The 21255-nt window shown below is 36.9% G+C and overlaps 1 protein-coding gene across 4 annotated transcripts in view; it reads left to right on the top strand.

Annotated features, from left to right (window-relative positions):
• OSBPL1A (oxysterol binding protein like 1A) overlaps window positions 1-21255 on the top strand; it is a 210087-nt gene that overhangs the window by 51745 nt on the left and 137087 nt on the right. For all 4 annotated transcript variants that reach the window (XM_033087172.1, XM_033087171.1, XM_033087170.1 and 1 more), the window contains 7 exons: window positions 2216-2301; window positions 3451-3595; window positions 15838-15899; window positions 16002-16046; window positions 17461-17534; window positions 17649-17712; window positions 20295-20393. In XM_033087172.1, coding sequence (XP_032943063.1) covers window positions 2216-2301; window positions 3451-3595; window positions 15838-15899; window positions 16002-16046; window positions 17461-17534; window positions 17649-17712; window positions 20295-20393 — 575 coding nt within the window. The remainder of the gene's footprint in view (window positions 1-2215; window positions 2302-3450; window positions 3596-15837; window positions 15900-16001; window positions 16047-17460; window positions 17535-17648; window positions 17713-20294; window positions 20394-21255) is intronic.

Here is a 21255-nt window from a genome sequence, read left to right as displayed (position 1 = left end):
AGGTACCTTCCCCGTTTTGTAATAAATAATTTGTGGGGAGAAAAGTTGAGACCATGTAAATATCCTGATTACCAGTAAACTCTTAGTGGTTGTAGCATTCATGTATAATTCTTGCCTGAATCACTTATTACTGTAGAGATTGCAAAATGCTGATTTTCTGTTATCAGTGAAGTACATTTGCCTGGTTCTTGCCTGCATTTCAAGTGCACTACTATTTAACCTACCCTATGCATGTATATGAGTGTCTTGTCAGGATGGAGTTAGACTTCATAATCTCTGTGATCCTCACTAACTATGGATTCTGATTGAAAAGAAAGATAAAGAGTTATAGTCATATTAAACTTAAAATTTATAGGACAAATGATTGTTTTGGATGGAGTATTTCCTTGAAAGAACATTTATCGAGGTGTGAAATGTATGGGTAGAAGTGAACATCTTTAATGAACAGCTCACTGTTTTCACAAATGGAGAACATCCATGTATACAGCACCCACATCAAGGCACAGAACATTACCAGCACTCTAGGAGCCTCATCTTCCCAAACTTGAATATTTGTTTTTCATTGGCTGGATCAATAGTCTTGTTTTCAATGTCCTAAATGAACACAGGACAGGAACATATGGAGGGTTTTCAACTCCAAGTCTCTATTTTCCTTCATTTATGAGCCTAGGAAATGGAGAAAGAAACTTAGGGTTCCCTTTACCTCCCTTCCCTAAAGTCTAGAACTAGTATTATTAAGCATAATTTGATTATTCAATAAATATTTATTGGCCAAATATGCATTATACCAGACACGATCATAAATGTCTTGGAGTCTCAGGAGAGTGAGAACAGGTACCTGACTTCATGAATGATTGAGGGGATGAATGACACTGAGTAATACATGTAGTAGTAGAGGTATGTACAAAAGGGATAGGGACGTGACTGTTCTCAAAGAGCTCACAGACCAGTAGCCATAGAACAAGTGAGAGGAAAGATTGAAGAGTGTGAATCTCAGCAAAAGAAGAAGGCATAGAGAGTTTGTGTAGAGACTTGGCCATCCTCCGCGGTAGAGAGGTAGTTCGGGTGTGGTAATACAAATGTTAGAGTAGAAGATGATGCTATGTAGTACTGTTCATCATTTCTTAAGACAACGCTAAACTAATTCCAGCTATTCCTGTATTTAAGAGATGGGTTCCCTGTAGTTGAAATGCAATGGCATGTATAATGGCTCAAACAACACTTAACGCATTGCAATCACTAACTGTTAATAAGTGTTCATTATTTCTCAGGAAGATCTGAGAAACCTTTTATAGGTCTTTCCTTTCAGTGTTTGCACAGGACATTGTACGCATATTTTAAGTGGGATTACTAAGCCTTTCTACGAAATTGCTTCATTTCTGTAAGCTATTATAAAACAATTCACATCTAGTAGAAAGGAGGCCTTATTACATATTCCAGTCTCTTAAATCAGATTGTCAGTTGCTGTCATTCCCTGCAAGTATGATGTGGGAAGCAGCATAGAGTAGTGATGAGAGCACGGACTCTGGAACCAGCCTGCCCAAGTTCAAATCCCATCTCTTCTACTTCCTGACTGTGTGACCTTGGTTAAGCTCCTTAACCTCTTGGTGCTTCAGTTTCTTTACTTGTAAAATCAGGATAATAGTAACACTTAACTTCATAGAGTAGTTATGAGGATTTAAATGAGTTAATAACTTTTGAAGTGCTTTGAATAGTATTTGGCACATAGTGCTATAGTATTTGTTAAAGAAATAAATTTGTATTCTTACATGGAAGTATATATAAATCTAAATACATTTATGTTGTTTGTACATCTTCCTACCAATGCTATTTTCTTTTATTACTTTTAACACTAAGGTTCTAGAAGGTATGAATGCCTCTTCCCATTTATCTGCCTTTCCAAAGCCTATACGTAATAGTGTTTCAGAATAGAAAAGTAATTCATAATTATTTGTGATCGGTATTGTAGTGAGTAATATACTTAAAGACCTCTGAATTGAACGCATAAATTCATTCGAACCTGAAAGAAGGTGAAATCTGTAATTTTAAATGTAAGGCAATGAGAATAACGATAGTCTAACTGCATTTGAATTATAATTCAAAACATTGTGACTTTTCTCACCGTGATCTTTATTCTTTATACATCTTTGTAATGAATTTGCTAATAGGATCCTGACTAGATGTAGAGTAATATATATGTATTTTCCTTTTGCAGCTGTAGAAAGGACTCAACAAAGAAAGCTTGAAGAATTACTTTTAGCAGCAGCAAGAGAAGGCAAAACAGCAGAACTCATAGCTCTGGTAAAAAAAACAACAACATTATTTCTTTACACTTCAGGAAAATTTTTATATAAATTAACTTTATAATTTAGTGGAATTGTGGGGCAAAAATACTCAAGATCATAATGATAGAAGAAACATCCTTACATATCTAAAAATACTTAGCATGGCAATAGTTTACACAGGGTACGTTTTAAATGATAATGTTTTTGTCTGCATTTCTGATTTATATCCCACCTCCTACTAAAAACCTGATGGATTAGGAATCCAATTTTTCAAGGCACATACTTAGTGTAAGGACAATTTAAAATTGAAGAACAATGTATAGAATACTATAAAGGGGTAAGGTTCTCTAATTTTAATGTGCATAATTTCTGAAAGGTATGCTATACTTCTAGAAAGTAACATACAAAGAAGGGACAATATTTTGGAATGTTTGTATCATATTAGAACAGACTGAAAGCTTTACCCCATTTATTTTCTTCTTAGGAGACCTACTTTCCAGTTTGCATTACCTGCATGATCTCATTAAACATGAAACTCTAAATTTGTTCTAAGTTCAAGACTGAAGCATCGCCATTTGCTTTAAAGTTATTTCAGCTCATTTGAAAAGCCTCTTCGGTTTCCAAATATAGTGCCTACAACATTTTTTAACTTTGTGACATGGAGAGTGTATAAAGAAGTTTTAAAAGCAGTGAATTGGGAAAAACAAATTCAGTTGAACTTCAACATTTACACAGTTAACGTTTATGGCTTTAACTCTTCTGAGTGACTGTCTCTGGTAGATTGATTTGTAATTTTGCTGTAACAAGTATGAGTTGCAAGCCTGGCAGGGACAAGTAATCTTAGTGAAATCTTAATATGGGTGGAGTGGGTGGGGTGGCACTCATGTCATGGCACTGGTATAGTGGGTGGTGTCTGTTGTCAAGGGAGTGTGGAACCTGAGATTTCATGGCACCTTGAGGACAAACATGGGGCGTGACATGAATTGGCTGGTTTAGTGTGCAAGAAGCCACTGACAGTCCCAATGCCAAGGGGCCCAGATGTATGTCAGACTCTAATATGAGGGTTCGTGTGAACATTCAGTTATATTATACCTTCATGTGTTTTATGGGAGAAAAAAATCTAACTTTGATATGTAATTCTGCACTGCATTTCTTCGATTGTTAGCTCAACAGGCCAAATCCTCCTGATGTTAACTGTTCGGATCAGTTAGGAAATACACCCTTGCATTGTGCAGCTTACCGGGCTCATAAGCAATGTGCCTTAAAGCTTCTAAAAAGTGGAGCAGACCCTAATCTGAAGAACAAAAATGGTAAGCATGTTGGTGAAAGCCACTGTTGGTCATTTTGAAACTATAAAAAGAAGTCAATGCCATATAAAATTAAGTGTTTTCTTTCAGCATCCAGCCTTTGTTACATTGTATGGTTACTACTTAATTTTGAAGTGAAGGCATTCACACAAAAGAAAAAGTAAACTAGTTAATTTACTTCCCAGTTAAGACTGTAATGTCTAATAATGCCTACTCCATAGAAAGCACTAATGATGACTAGGATAGATTTCCACCCTCAAGGAAACGATTCTCATTATTTGTACTACTTATGTTCTATAAAATTATTGTGAATGCTGAGTTAGTGAATACTGAACCAACCATTGTTCTTAGGGGAAGTACAGAGTTAGGTTCCTGCAAGCCTCTGTTCACAATATTTTTGTCTATTGATCAATACATAATCTTGTTTTGTGTGTGTTTCTGTTTAAAAACTCCTTATTTAATGTATATTACTGATTTTTTAAGACCAAGCTCCCTGCCAACAGCACTGTAACTCAAGTCTGAATGAAGCTTATCTAACACACATACTTAAACAGTATGGTGAATGTTTAAATAAAAAAAAAAAAATTATTATAGTAAAAGACACATTGCCAGTAATCCCCCTCAAAATACTCCCTCTCGCTTTGAACACACTTACCCATCATTCTTGCCACTTTCTGAAACAATTCTGGAAGTCCTCTTTCGTGAATATCTTTAGTTATGCTGTCATGGCTGCCTTGATGTCCTGAATCATTTTGATTTTGGGGAAGAGCCAGAAGTCACACGGTTCCAGATCTGGTGAATAAGGTGGATGAGGACACACCATAGTGTTTTTATGTGACAGAAATTCCCGTACCAGAAGTGATCTGTGACACGGAGCACTGTCATGATGGAGGATGATTTACAGCACACTTTAAAGCACACCATCTCTCAACAGTAGCTAACACCCGACTAACTGTACCAAACAAGTTGAAATTTGTCAGACACTGTTACGAAGGTTCGACTATCTGCTTCCTGTGTTGAAGATACCTGCCTTTCCATTGGATGGCACTGGGCTGCAGCATTCACCATATTTTTTTATCACAACAAAAAGGCTCCGTGTCACACATCACTTCTGGTAGGGCAATTTCTGTTAAATGAAAACATTATGGTGTGTCCTCATCCTCATTATTCACCGGATCTGGCACCGTGTGACTTCTGGCTCTTTCCCAAAGTCAAAATGACCGTGAAAGGTAAATGTTTTGATCAATTCAGGACATTGAGGCAGCCATGACAGCACAACTAAAGACACTCACAAAAGAGGACTTCCAGAACTGCTTCAGAAAGTGGCAAGAACAATGGGGTATTGTGTTTGAAGCGAGGGAGAGTATTTTGAGGGGGATTAATGGCAATGTGCCTTTTACTGTAATTCATTTTTTTTTAGTTTAAACATTCACTGTATTTTTTGATCACACCTTGTATATTTTTCACAGCCTTGTGCTTAACACTGAACAGCACTTCTCAGTATGGTTGGCAGCTAGTTTCAACAGCAGAATCTAACTAATAAAAAGCTCAAAATATGAAAAATGTGGCACTAGATAGACTGTGACATGGACACTTGTTTACAGTGTGAAAGCTAAAATAAGAAGGCAGAGATCACCTTGACCTGCCTTAGCTGGGAATGTGTGCATTTGAAGACTCAAATTTTCACCATTCTGGACATGCCTGTGAATGGCTGAGAAATTCCCAGGAGTATTGATTTTGGGCTTATAAATAAATTTTGCAATAGGTGAATTTGCAAATACGGAATCTACAAATAATGAGTATCAATTGTATATTCCCGATAGTACCAAAGAAAGAATTGGATAATCAGAAGAGAAATAGCAAAAGGTGTCTTGGGTATTCAAAGGGAGAACATTCCATTAGGGCCTTTGCACATCACTTTTTAGGGTACTTCCCTCTGCCTGTCACCAAGCTGGATTAGGACTTGTCAGTGGTCCCATAGGACTCTATGTTCACCTCCATTGTAGCCTAAATCATATTCCATGGTAATTGTTGGCTTATATAGCTGTCTTCCTTGGGCAGGGCTAACATTTCACTCTGTAGTTTACCCATCACCTAGAGCACGGCTACATGTGGTATGTTTGTTGAAGGTTTTGGTGATTAGAAACACCTTTGTGAAGGAATAGGTATTTGATAACAGACCCTGTAGTCCTAGTAGGATTTAAAAAAAAAAAAGTCGTTTCTAAATACTTCAGTTTGTATCTCCTACAAAGCCCCCTTCCTGATATGTTTTTTCTTTTAAAATATAAACGGAATACCATTATTATCTAGTAAGATTTTGATAAGCAGAAATTGAGAAAGGGTATTCTATGCAGAGGGAAGATTATGAGCAAAGACATTAAGGTGAAAAATATAAGTCAAGTTTAGGTGACTGGCCCATTTTGACACACCCAGGTGTGTGAAAGGGAGCAGTACTAGGTAATCTATAAATGCAGATTTGGCTGGTATAGTGGAAAGCCTTGAAATGCCTGACTATTTTCCCCTTACTTTGGAAGGTCAGGGGGACTGTGAGAAAGAAACAGGTGATCAATGGAGGGATGAGGTGCTTTGAAAAAATTTAATATGTTCTTCTCTGCCTGAAATGCCCTTTTCCTGCTTGTTCATCTGGTAAACCCCAGTCTCACTTCAAGAGTTAGCTCAAAGTCTCTTACCCAGAGATTCTTTTCCTGTATCTCTTTGGTATAGGTTCTTCTTGGAATAAAAATTAGAAAAGAAATTGGAGGATGGGAAGGAGAAGCACTCAGGGGACGTGAGGGAAATACCAGTTCCATGGTAACCAAAGGAAGAGGTGAAATGCAGAGTAATGGAGTAGGATATTTTTGTTGTCATGTGCTCCTTAGACTGAAGAAGATAAACACTGAGAAAAGGCTGTGGAATCCAGTGACACTGTGCCCAGGGGTCCTTTCCGAACAAGCAGTTTCCACTGAGTAGTTGCTCACAAGCTGGCTTAGGGATTAAGGACTGAGTAGGAAATGAAAAGGCTGAGGCAGTACTACACGCTTATCTTCTACTTTGTAGTATGTAAGAACGGAAGGAATGGCTCCTTCGCTAAGTGGAAGATGTTTTAGGCAAAGAGAAATTTAAGCATGTTTAAAGTTAAGGAAGACCAAGGCAATAGATAAAGAGCTTGATGATTTAATTATGACAGAAAATGAATTTTTAAAAAGGTGATGCTTTGATAATAGCAGAAAAGAAAGAAACATAATTGATAAAAGATGCTTAATTTTTGTTGGAGACAAATTTAAACATAACTGAAGGACAAAAGAGAAGACCTAAGAAATGGAGACACCTACAATGTTTTTGGTGTGAAAAACTCAGCATCAAGAAACTAGCAATTCTCCCCAAATTAATCCATAAATTCAAAGCAATTCCAGCCAGAATCCTCAAGGGTTTTGACAGAACTTATCTAGCTCATTGTACGTTTATACAGAAAAGCCCAGGGCAGAGAATTTTAAAGGACAAGAGAAGCAGGGGGCTTGCCTTGCTATATAAAAAGACTAATTATGAACCTATAGTAAGTAAAACATTCATTTATTCAACAAATATTTATTGAGTGCTTATGTGCCAGATATCTTTCCAGTAGCTGGAGAATCTAGAGCAGTGAAGATGAAAAAAACCGAAAAACAGGCAAGTTCCTACTTTCATGTAATAGGGGAGGGCCAATAAAAAGCAATATTTAATATGTCAGATGTGATAAGTGCTATGAGAGAAAAAAAGGCAAGGAAAGGGGATCAGAAGTGTGTTGGGTATATAGAGGGTTGCTACTTGTAAAGGGTGACAAGAAAAGCTCGCTGGTAGGATGATATTTAAAACTTGAAGTGAGGGAGCAACCCATGCCAGTATGTGGGAGATGAGCATGGTTCCAGGCAGAAGAAGCAGGAGAGACTGTTTATGTGTCGGGAAAAGCAAGGAGGCCAGAATGTCCACAGCAGAGTGAAAAAGATGGGGAGTGGTTGGAGGAAGAGATTAGAGAAGTGATGGGAAGCGGATCATGAAAGGGTTTGTGGGTTATTATAAGGATTTGGCTCTGATTCTGTGTGAGATGCGAAGATGTGGGAGGATTTAGAATGGAGCAGTGATATGATCTGACTTACGTAATAAAAAAATGATCACTCTGGTTGTTGTGAGAATAGATTCTAGGACAGCAAGGAGGAAAAAGGGATATCAGTTAAGAGGCTATTGGCATAATCAGGGTTAGAGATGATACTGGCCTGGATCAGTTAGTGGCAAAGCCCCTGTGAACACGAAAAAGTTGTTATTGGTGTTCAAATATACTTCTACCCTGTAGTTTATGTTAGTAACCAAAGTTGAACATTCCTGTTAAAGTGTTCTTGATAAAAGTCAAGATGGCACCTTCTGAAAAAGTGTGTGTATATGCACACACATATACGTATATACATATATACACACATATATGTATAAATACAGATATCATAAGAGTTATATCTGCATTATAGAAAGTTTTATGTATAGAGAAAAAACACAAATTACCAAAATACAACCTTTGTTACTTTGACATATTGCATATCCTTCTAACCTATTTTCATACCTATTTCAGAATATTTTAAAATTGCAAAACTAATGCTTTTTTATGCTCAAAATGAGGAAAATGAAGTGTAATCAACTATAACCCAAACATCCAAAGATTAAGTTTTAGTTGTCAATGTTTTATGGTAGACTAGATTTTTAAAAATGGATTCTTCCGTGAGCGTCCTTGATTAAGTTTCTTACTTTTTAAATTGAGATATTATTGACATATAACATTATATTAGTTTCAGGTATACGACAAAATGTTTTGATATTTGTATATATTGCAAAAGGATCACCACAATGAGTCTAGTTAATATCCATCACCATAGTTACAAATTTTTTTTCTTATAATGAAAACTTTTAAGATTTACTCTCTTAACAGCTTTCATATATGCAGCATAGCGTTATTAACTATAGTCCCCATGCTATACGTTACATTCCCATTTATTTTATAATTGGAAGTGTGTACCTTTTGACCCCCTTCACCCATATTGTCTACCGCCACCTCAGACAAGCACCAATCTGTTCGTTATTTTTTTTTTTAAGTTTTAATTAACATGTACCAACTCAAGGGTATAAGCAAAAGAAGATCATGTATTCTTAATATAAGAATACAGACGCATCTCATGGTATTCCAAAGCAGGAAATGGTGTTAGGCGTCAGAAGGGATAGAATCAGGAAGCTGTTAGGAAACAAGATGGCTGCCACTTACTGTACGTGTATCTTTCATTGCATGGTCTCTCATTTTGGTCTTTTAGCAGATCAGCTGTTTTTTTGTTTTTAAGTATAAATGAGGGAGGATGGCTGCCCTGTAACTCCGTAGACCAGGATCTCCTAACCTCAGTTTTAAATTTCAGTGAGAGACAATCTGATGATACCTATTTGTGTTTGGTGTCTGTCTCTGGTACAGTCATGTGGAATGATGTGGACAGGGCTATATGGTACAAATGTGGCTGTTACAGCCTTTCCCTAGGGGTATAGAAAGGGCAGTGCTCAGAGAATGGGGAAAGGATGTGTGGTCTGGCAAACAGCTCAGAAAGTCTCTACTACTTTTAGTTTATTGCTTGTAAATAGAGTCAACATATTAAAATCCCACTTTTTGTCAAGCATCAATAGTTTTTTCAGATTGTCACTGGAAGCATAGTCTTCAGGGCTCGCCTTTTGGATAGTAGTATTTCACATGGGTATAATATAAGTTTTGTCCCCCAAACTCCAGTGATAAGGACAACAATTAGTTCTGTATTTTTTCTATGATTAAATTTTCTTAATCTTTTTTCAAAACAAAGATGTTTAAAAATTTTAATCAAATTTGTTGATCCTCTTCTTTGATTTCTTCTGACACTTCTAAGCTTAGGTAGAGATTAGGTAAATATTTGATTTTATTTTTTCCTAATTTATCTGTAATCACATTCATTTATTCATCAAATGCTGAACCTCTGCTGTGTGCCAAGAACTATTGTATGTGCTGGAGCTCCAATAGTGAACAAAACCCAACAGTCTCCACGCTCTTGGCACTTGTATTCTGGTGGGAGGAGTTAGACAAAACATAAATACACATATAATGTCAGGCAATAAGGTGCAGAAAAATAAAATAGAATGAAGGAGATAGAGAGTGACGGTAGTGGGAAAGAGCTATTGTTTTGGAAGCGGGTTACGGTAAGACCTCCCTGAAGTGACTGAACATAGAGCTGAGTTGAGTAAGGGAGTGAGCCCTGAGGATACCTGGCAGAGGAACCTTAAAAGCAAAGGGCAAGCAAGTGTGACAGCTCTGGGGTAGGAGAGCACTTGGCATATTTGAAGAAGCAAGCTGCCAGGGTGCCTAAAGCAGGGCAAGTGGGGGAAGATAGGTAACATTAGAAAAGGAGCCAGAGGCCCAACCCTGATTGTAGGTGTGGTTGGAGGGTTTTGAGCAGGAAAAGTGATGCGAGAATGTATGTTAGGATGTGAGACATTTGCTAACCACTTATCTTTACGAATCACTTACCCTTTATCAAGCAATCTCTCCCTTTCTATTATTTTGTTATGCATTGCTCACACATTTGAAGAATTTACTTTCTTTTTGTGTTTTCTATTCTCTTATTCCCTTATCTCTTCCTTCCTTCGCCAGTATTGCACTTTTTTATTTATTAAATTTATTGGGGGTGACAATGGTTAGTAAAATAATATAGGTTTTCAGTGTACATTTCTGTAATACATCATCTTTTTTGCATTGTGTGTTCGCCACTCAGAGTCAGTTCTCCTTCCCTCACCTTATCGTTGATCTCCTTTACCCTCTTCTACCATCCCTCCTCCCCCTTTTCCCTCTGGTAACCACTAAACTGTTGTCTGTGTCTATGAGTTTTTGTTTGTTTGTCTTGTTCCTTTGTTGCTTTCAGTTTTATATCCCACAAATGAGTGAAGTCATAGGGGTTTTTACTTTTTCTGACTTATTTTGCTTCGCATAATAATCTCAAGATCCATCCATGTTGTTGCAAATGGCAGTACTGCATCTTTTTTTATGGCAGAGTATCATTCCATTGTGTATATATACCACATGCTGTTTATCCAATCATCTATTGAAGGCCACCTTGGTTGTTTCCATATCTTGGCCACCATAAATAATGCTGCAGTGAACATTGGGGTATATACAAGTATATCTTTGTGTATAAATGTTTTCAGAATTTTTGGGTAGATACGCAGAAAGGGATTGCTGGGTCCTATGGTAATTCTATTCTTAATTTTTTGAGACACCTCCATACTGTTTTCTATTGCGGCTGTACCAATTTACATTTCCACCAACAGTGTATGAGGATTCCTTTTGCTTCACAGCCTCTCCAATACTTGTTATTGTTTTTCTTGTTGATGATAGCCATTCTAACAGGTGTGAGGTGATATCTCTTTGTGGTTTTGGTTTGCATTTCTCTAATAGCTAGTGAAGTTGAGCATTTTTTCATATATGTGTTGGCCGTTTGTATGTCTTCAGGAATTGAAAATCCAGAAATAAACCCACATATATATGGGCAGATAATTTTCAACAAAGGAGCCAAAAATTTACAATGGAGAAAAGAAAGCCTCTTCAATAAATGGTGCTGGGAAAATTGGAAAACCATATGCAAAAGAATGAAACTAGACTGCTATCTGTCACCATACACTAAAATTAACTCAAAATGGATCAAAGACCTAAACATAAGACCTGAAACAATAAACTGCATAGAAGAAAGTATAGGTACTAAACTTATGGACCTTGGTTTCAAAGAGGATTTTATGAATTTGACCGCAAGGGAAGTAAAAGCTAAAATAAATGAATAGGACTATATCAAACTAAAAAGCTTCTGCACAGCAATAGAAACCATCAACAAAACAAAGAGGCAACCAACCGAATGGGAGAAGATATTTGCAAACAATGCCTCCGATAAGGGGCTAATAACCAAAATATATAAAGAACTTGTATAATTCAACAATACAAAAACAATCCAATTAAAAACTGGGCAGAGGACCTAACAGACACTTCTCCCAGTATTACACTTTTTAATGATTATTTTTGTAATGTTTTAATATCTGATAGTTTCTCCTTATCGCTCTTCTCTTTTGAGGATTTTCTGGAACATTTTTATCTGTTTATTCTTCCAGATGGCATCTAAAATAATTTTCATACATTCTTAATAAATACTTCATACTGTTGGCATCTAATTGAAATTGCTTTCTATGTAAATTAATTTGAGGAGTGTTGACATTATTATTTAGTTTTCCCATTAAGGGACAAATCTGTATCACACAAAAAATTTGAATATGGGTCATTCCTATTTTTTACTTAATTTTGTTGTGATTGATAGGAAATGTAGTGCAATTTTGAAATGACTGGTATAGTGCCCATCCAGGTAGGGAGGCTATTTCATTCCGTTCAAAAGCATTTTGTTGAATTCTTACTGTGTGCCAGGCATTTTTGGCATTGAATCCGGAAACGAGGGCTCTGTCCTGGGAATTCAGCTCGTTAGCAGGAATTCAGAATTTATTTTTGGTGTTAGGGCAGAATTCTATAAAAGAAATGACACTGTCATTTTTGCTGCCTAAAGGAATAATTTCTCAAATGCCGGAATGAAAATAACAGAGTTGACAGGCATTTTTATAAGATGTCTTCCTGTATGCTAGCTAGAAAAACTAAAGTGATTATTAATTTCTCAGTTAACATTTCAGAAAGGTTTTTCCCCACTAAAGAAGTAATACATGGTCAGCCCCAGTTTTATCCATTAGCCATTCTGTAACCCTACCTCTCAAATAAATCTCAAACCCATAAACTTCTCTCCATATTTACTACTGTCTGCATTTTACTGCTAACTCTAGTCCAGACGACCAGTGTCTGTCACCTAGACTGTTACTGTTTCTTTGTGATTATTGTCCTTTTCTCTTATCCACATTTATAAGCTATTTTCCACACAACAGCCAGCCACAGTGACCTTTTTTTTTTTTTTTAAGATTTTAATAGTTTTTTTAATTGGGAAAGGGGAACAGGACTTTATCGGGGAACAGTGTGTATTTCCAGGATACTGGAAATTTTTTATTGGGGATCAGTGGTGTGTTTTTCCCAGGACTCATCAGCATTATCCAAGTCAAGTTGTTGTCCTTTTCAATCTTAGTTGTAGAGGGTGCAGCTCGCTGGCCCATGTAGGAATCAAACCGGCAGCCCTGTTGCCCAGAGCTCGCACTCTAACCAATCTGAGCTACTCGTCCGCCCTCCAGCCACAGTGATCTTTTAAAAAAAAAAAAAAAAAAAATTATTATAGAAATTATCAAAGCTTAAAAAAATAGAATAGTGTAATTAATTGATGTGTACTGATCACTCTCTTTCAGGAATTATCAATAATGATCACTTTCCAAATATGTTATTTCATCTGTAAATACTTTCTTATATTTATAAAAGATTAAGAATACCTTAACCTTTAAAAATACCATAACCACATGATAGGTGCACACCTCTGAATGTACTAGAAAGCATTGCATTGTATACTTTAGATGGAATTATATGGTATGTGAATTATATCTCAATAGAGCTATTAAAAAAACAGCCATTTTAGCATTATCCTATTAGTAATGTTACAATAATTTCTCAAAATCATCCAAGTTCACATTTCCCCAATTATCCTTATAAATTTTTTTTAACACTTTGACAAAGTTTTAAACGTAAGTCTGATCTTGTTACTTTTCTACTTAAAACCCTTCAATGGCTTTTCATCATATTGAAAATAAATATAAACTCAAACTTCTTATACTAGCTTGCTAAGGTCTAGCCTACAAAGCCCTTACTTAACGTGGCTGTCTGTACGTCTCTGACTGTATCTCTTGACAACTAAATTGTTCCTACCTCAGGGCCTTTGCATTCGCTGTCCCCTCTGCTGGTATGCCCTTCCCCTGTATTTTTACGAGGCTGGATTCTTCCTTTCAATTTAAATATTCCTTTTTCACAGATGCTTTCCCTGATAGTCCCCCAGTCTCTAATCTAAAATGGTATCCCAGTCATTCTCTGTCAAATCATTCAGTTAAAAAATATTCGCATAGTGTGTATTATCTGTTATACGAGTGTATCCTTTTTAATTAATTTATTGTCTCTTCACGTTTTTCTACACAGCACCCCCTTTTTTCTCTCATATTCACTGCTGAATCCCCAGTGCCTAACATATTAATTGGTGCATAATAGACTCTCATTAGGAGGAGATATTTATACAAAAAATTGCCCAACACAAACCAGGTGTTTGATATTTATCAAAACATTATTTGTACATTGAAGCCTGCGCAGATTCCAACCTGTCTGTGGTTTGAGGTTGCCATCTAACTCATGAAAGCAAAGTAGGGGATTGTCTTCTAGGAAGACAAAGTCTTCTCTTCTGAAAAAGCCTCCTGTACGAGGCTTCATAAATCTGAGTCTTCAGTTGAGGTAGAGAGAGAAGACAGTGGTTATAACCAGGAAATCCAGAGTAGGGTGTAGTCACCCCCAGAATATGTTACTGTTTACCCAGGCTTCATGACAGTCATTAAAGTGGATTCCTTAATAAAATAATAATACAATTTCAAAAAAACAAAAAAGGTTATTTGTAGAATATATTCACTTACTGCATAAACAGTTCCAGAGTTCCAGTCTGATACGCTATTTGGAAGGGCTATTTTTTGCTTTAAATTTTTATGTGTGGCTTTTGTTTCTCTAGCAGTTAGAAGCTATCTGAGGTTAAAAGATGATGATTTTTTTTTTTAAGTTTGCATCTTTCATATAGAGTTCTCACTTCAGAACTCAACTTTGATAAACAAATTTTGCTTTTGTTGTTATTTGGCAAAACAGAGAGTGCTTGCATGTGTAAGGGTGAGAACTGTCATGTTGGTGTCCATGTGGATGGTGTCCGGGGGTAAGGTGTCTGTGCCTTGGGGAGCTGGAAGAAGATGCGTGAAGCCGGAGGCAAAGCAGACACAGTTTATTCACAGGCTTCCTGGGATATAGCCAGGGGTTTTCACTGCTTCACACAGCCGGACATTCTCAGGTTACAACCTGCAGCCAGCAGCAGCCTCATAACTCACAGCAGCCTGCTTCACGGCAGCCCAGCTCGGCAGTCGCCCTTGGGCACAGGCCCCACAGCCCCACGTCTCAACAGCCCTGTACAATACATCCCGTGGTCCCAGCTGTATCCACTCCTCCGGTCCCCTAAAATGGCCAGGCCTCTTTATACCAGACAGAGACAAAAGAGGCGCACAGCCAAGGTGCTTACATAAGCGTATACACAAATAACAGCTTTGGGATGGACGGCGCTTGCGCTGCATTCCATCTTCCTGGACACTGGGTGAGGGCCAGCAGCTGGCCAGGGAGGGAGCCTGACCAATTCTATTTTCCCTGTAGAACGTTACCATCATAGCGTGTTAGTTTCATTCTCCAGTGTCACGTTTTCTTTTTGTCCCCGGTGGTGGATCATCACACCCTTAGTTTGTGAGTTATCTCCACTACTTTTTCTCCAGTGAGGTAGCTTAAGAGTAGCTGTACTAGGCTGAATAATGGCCCTCAAAGATGTGATCAGTTAAGTATCTTGAGATAGGGAGATAATCCTGAATTATCCAGGTGGGCCCATTGTAATCACAAAGGGTCCTTACAGAAAGGAGGCTGAAGGAACAGAATATCGAGAGAGAAAATGTAAGGATGGAAGCAGCGGCTGGAAGGATGTGCTTTGTGGATGGAGAGAGGGATCACAAGTCAAGGGATGTGGCCCTTAGAAGCTGGAAAAGGCAAGGAAACAGATTCTTAGAGCCTCGAGAAAGAATGCAGCTCTGCCAACACCTCGACTTTATCCCTGTGAGATCCATTTTAGACTTCCGGCCTCCAGAACTGTACGAGAGAAGAAGCGTGTGTTGTTTTAAGCCAGTCAGGTGTGGTAATTTGTTACAGCAACCATAGGAAACTAATATAGGGACTTAAGGCAGGAAAGCTTGAATGATCACAGAACCTGTACAAGGTGTTCTGAGGTTAATTTGATTTGCTGGTTTAATAGCTACTGAAAAGGAGCTAAATAAATAGTTGAGATGGCAACTTTGGGTAGGTAATTTTGGGGGAGAAGAAAAAGGTGTGGTTGATGGAATAATGAAAGAATATTATGTACTGCAGCGGCAGCATCAATTTTATAGTGCGATTAAGCTCTTGATGGCTTTTTTCCTTGTACTTTACGCAGATCAGAAACCCCTTGACCTTGCCCAGGGGGCTGAAGTGAAACACATTCTTGTTGGTAATAAGGTATGTAGCAATGGGTTACACCTTACATCATCATTTTTAGAAAAAAATTGTAATTCTTAAAATATGTAAATGCATTTTAAATGAAAGTATGTTTTTCAATAGGTCCTCTACAAAGCATTGAAACGATATGAAGGCCCTCTCTTTAAGGTAGGGTTGGGATGGTTTTTGAATTATAAAACTGGAAAGAATTCTCAGGTGTTCTGTTGTTGTTAAAATTTTTTTTCCCATTACTTCTGAAGTATATGTGATTTAATCATTCTTGGATTTTTATAATGCAGCCATTTTTGACTGCTGGACTTCATTAGGTGTCCACTTACAGCAGTTACTACCTTTTGTGTTGATGGTCTAACACTTTTAGGTGACCATGTTTGCAGAAAGCAGAGTGGGGGAAAATACATTTTTTTCTTACTTAATCATAGGATTATAGTATTTTTGTTGTGAACATTGAATCATGGAGGACTTAGGAAGAATTTAATATATGAATTGTCACAGAGCACACATAGTCTTTCTGTTTCTAAGAATTTCTATGTGTTTTGGAGTTTATTTATTTTCCATGATTAACTATTTTAGAGCACGTAATTTCTTCTGCACTTGCAAGCACTCTCTATATATTTATGTACACGTATGCTTATATTGTATGAAATAATTTTAGGATAATTCTCTTTTTTTAGAAGTTCATTCAGGACTTTCAGGAAATTGTCTTTGAAGCCCACAACTGATATATTTCCTATAAATATCCCTGAACAGTATTGTCAGAACTATAAACTGTGCTCATCGTTGATCTTATCAGTATGGCATTTCTTCTGTTCCTGTTACCCTGTAGTGGTATGTTTTCATTACTGCACCTAGTACCTACGTTCATGTTTGATCATTTTTTAATGTTCAGTAGTACTAGTCGAAAGACTCAGGTGGAACTGTTATAACTTAATTACTTCTTTTTTTTAAATTAAAATTTATTGGGGTGACAATGGTTAGTAAAAGTTACATCGGTTTCAAGTGTACAATTCTGTAATACATCATCTATATATCACATTGTGTGTTCACCACCCAGAGTCAGTTCTCTTTCCATCCCCATATATTTGATCCCTTTTACCCCTCTCCCCCCTCACCCTCTGGTAACCACTAAACTATTGTCTGTGTCTATGAGTTTTTATTTCTTTGTTTGTTTGTCTTGTTCCTTTGTTGCTTTCAGTTTTATATCCCACATATCAGTGAAGTCACATGGCTCTGGAATTTTTCTGACTTACTTCGCTTAGCATAATAATCTCAAGATCCATCCATGTTGTCACAAATAGTACTATTTCATCTTTCCTTATGACAGAGGAGTATTCCATTGTGTATATATATATATATATATATATATATATATCACATCTTCTTTATCGAATCATCTATCGAAGGACACTTTGTTTCTTTCCATGTCTTGGCCACCGTAAATGAAGCTGCAATGAACATCGGAGCACATATATCTTTACAGATAAATGTTTAATTACTTCTTAACAGTCAAAGATTTGAATCTAGATGTTTTAGCTTAGAAAATCTTTGTTCTTTTTCCCCTTAGAGTTCAAGATTTTTTGGCTGGAGATTATTCTGGGTAGTGTTAGAACACGGAGTCCTGTCATGGTATAGGAAACAGTAAGTATTATGATCCTTATACTTATTAAATTTCAGCATCTAAAATTTGAAAAATGAAATGTTTTCACTTATCTCTTTTCCTTTTACCTTGATAATCTAATATTTATTTTGAAGGCCTGATGCAGTCCATAATATTTATCGCCAGGGATGCAAACACCTAACTCAAGCAGTGTGCACGGTAGGATGACACACGCATCTTTTGCTCAAACCCTGAAATCAGTTCTGCAAGTGATTGCCCTAAATCATTTATATAAGCTGCCTTTTTATAACTGGGGTAGAAAGTACTTGTATATGTTTTTATTTGAGAATAAGTGAAGTTGGGGGATCTTTGTTTTAAAACTGTGATCAACTTTTGTTTATCTCCACATATTGTGGGATGAGAGATGAGTGATCTAAAAACATTTATACAGAGCTTTTAACATTTTGTATGTGTATGTATGTATGTATGTATGTACATATACATATGTGCATGTCCCTATATGTGTCTGTGTGTTTGTACTTGGGTAAATCAAGACAATGCAGATTTTTCTGATGTTAAAATACAGTTTAAAGCCTATGTCAAAATCAGGATTCTTAGGTTCTCCATATTCTCATCTGGCTGTTTTACTTTTACCAACCAGGAGACAAAGCAAGTTTTTCCTCTTTAAAGATTAGTCCAAGTCTGCAGTGTAGACATATCTCCTTGGTTCTCACTTCAAGTCCTTCAGGGTTGTCAGCATGCCATGGCTGTCTGTGCACTCCTTAGAGCTCAGCACCTGCCGTTTCATTGTGACCATTCTCAGACCAGCAGTATTCCCCTTGGGGAATCACGGCTTAGTCACATTCTCCAGCATTACAACCTAATGACAAGCTGGTCCCTTCAGGGTCATCACACCTTTTCCTCCTTTCACATCAGACCAGGCCAGGGAACCTCTTTCCAATCTTACCCATGTAATTAATGTTTTTGTTTCTTCTTTTGATGCAATCCTGGCCATTCTCTTCTGTTCCTGCTCTTGATTCTTCTACTTAATACCAAGGTTTTTCCTCAGCTGGGTCTTTTATGTCATCCTTGTCTACCTGAAAACAAACAAACAAACAAACTCAAACACTTGCTCCAGCTGCCCTTTTAAAATATTTTGGTCTTTTAACTTCTCTGATTTCATTTTTTAAGGCTGAATGATATTCCATTGTATGTATACACCGCATTTTCTTTATCCATTCATCATCCATCAATGGGCATTTGGATTGCTTCTGTGTCTTGGCTTCTGTGATAATTGCTGTAATGAACATGGGTGTGCAAATACCTCTTCAAGATCCTGCTTTCGATTCTTCTACCTAGAAGTGGAATTGCTGGATCATGTGGTAGTTCTATTTTAAATTTTTTGAGGAACTTCCATACTGTTTTCCCTCACAGCTGCACCATTTTACATTCATTATCATCAGTATACAAGGGCTCCAATGTCTGTTTCTCCACATCCTCACCAACCCTTATTAACCCCTCAGGCCTTCTTATGCTTACCGTTTGCATAGTCTCTTTTTCTACTTCTGTACTTTCAACCTATCTAAAATTTTGTATTTTCTGTCTTTGTAGATAGTATATATTTGAGTCCCTAACAACCATTCTGACAATTTTTGCCTTTTAATTAGATTTCTTTTTAGAACGTGTTCCATTTTCTTATTTTGTCATATGTCAGGTAATTATGGATTATATGTTTAATATTATGAATGTTAACTTCTGGAGATTCTGGATTCTGTTCCTTTCCCTATTAAATGTTATTTCCTTTGTTTCAGCAGGTCATTTTCTTGGCTAGGTTTGGATTATAAACTGTTTCTTAGACAGCAGCTCTGGTCCTCATTCAGATAGGCTGTATTGATTGGTTAGAGATGTGAGTACACTGTTTTGGGACCCCTCTTCTGTCTCTTTCTCTTGGGGATTCCCCTACTCTCTTTAGTGTTTATGTTTCCCCAGCTTTGTTTTTTTAATTCCCAAAGACAGAAAGACTGGATTTTTCCACCTGTGCCCTTGCTGGAGTGTCACCATGTGGTGTACTTAGTCCCAGGTGAAAAACCTTGGGGATGGGAATTCATTGGCAAAGCTCCGTGTTTCCTTTCCTCCAAGAGAATGTGTCCCTCTCCTCCCCCGTTAGAGTCTGTCAGCTTTTGTTCACTCTCCAGTTCTTCCAGGTAGTGGCTGTTTGTTTTGTGTCTAGGTTTTATAGTTGTTTTCTGCAAGGGGGTGGAGAGTCCCCTGGTAGGGTCTTGAAGCAGAAGTCTATCTTTTTCCATTCTTAAATCCCCTCACTTTCCAAATTTATATTTTAAAAAGACATAATTACTTCTTCTTTTCCTTTTCCCCTTCTTTGTCAGTCTTATCTATCGTGTTCTTTTAAACTCAGTTCAAACATTTTTCTAACACTCGCCTCAAACAAAAGGTTTAGGAGACTGGTATGAATGAGAATTTGGAGCTGTGATATTTAAAGGATTTTATAACCCAACTGCATGCTAAGCTATATTTAATAGAATGGATAAAACTAAAACTACATATCTAGTGGACTGTTAGCATTTACTTTGAGTAACTAAGAATATGAAAGCCAGGTTTGACATAGATAAGCTACAATGCATTTGATACTTCCAATGTATCAATTTTTCTCCTAATTTTTATCAATCAGTATTTTAAATGTTCAATTGGGTACAATTAAGTAATGTTAGTACCTTTACTTTTATGTGTAGGTATTTTATGTGCATGGATGGTATTGCCTTACTGACTTCTTTATATCCAAGGTAAAATCCACTGATAGCTGCCTCTTCTTTATTAAATGTTTTGATGACACGGTTCATGGCTTCAGTGTTCCTAAGAATAGCCTTCGACAGACAAGAGAGGTAATTTTATGGATTCTTTTATGTTTTATAAAATTAACACTTAGAAACAAAGAGGATAGGTTCAATATTACCATATCATATCTTGTTCATTGTACCTTCTTAATGGAGGCAATTCTATGAAACTTTTGAAATATGGCTAATGAATTAGGTCTCTATCGATACGTGCCTGGAGGAATTTTCTGTTCATAATTTTTTTTTTTCCATTTTGATTCTGTTAACGTAAGGGGGCTCTCATTGGTTTTGGAAAAACATCTAAATGATTATTTAGTTTGCCACTTAATTTGTAGGTGAGAAAACTGAAAACAGTAAGATTGAGATCTCCCAAGCTTGCAAGTGACAGAACCTGGACTCCAATCCAGGTGTGATTTAACATAGTGTAGACTCAGTTCTTGTGGTAAATTGAACGATAGCAGCAGGCAAGAAAATTAGGACTCATGCGACAGAAATTCACAAGCAGTTATTTAATGGAGAAGCCATATTCCTTTGGATCAAAGCAATATTCGTAGACTCTTTTTTTTTTTTTTTGGTGAGTTTTGTAAGGGTTTGAAAGAATCTATCTTCCAAAGTGGTTAACTTTGGCCCTGCAAAAAAACTCTAAATAATCCAAATCATGACTGTCCCAGCATTTCATAAAATGGTAAGATTTGACCCTGAGTAATGGCTCTAAGAAATGAGAAAGAAGTAAGACAGGTATTTTTAGAGGAAACATTCTGTCTTTTTGTGAAATCATTGATATATATATTTTTTAAACTTAGTAAAAGTTAAAGCATCAGGGCAATTGTTTGTTGACTCTTTTAAGATGATCTGAGTTTTTTGTGCTTATAATTTGATTGCAAGTTAGTAAAACCGTTTTTGGATACAT

This window comes from Rhinolophus ferrumequinum, chromosome 19, assembly GCF_004115265.2.
Source record: "Rhinolophus ferrumequinum isolate MPI-CBG mRhiFer1 chromosome 19, mRhiFer1_v1.p, whole genome shotgun sequence".
Classification (NCBI taxonomy): domain Eukaryota; kingdom Metazoa; phylum Chordata; class Mammalia; order Chiroptera; family Rhinolophidae; genus Rhinolophus; species Rhinolophus ferrumequinum.
Note: the sequence above shows the minus strand (reverse complement) of the source record. Positions and strands in the feature narration are given on the sequence as shown.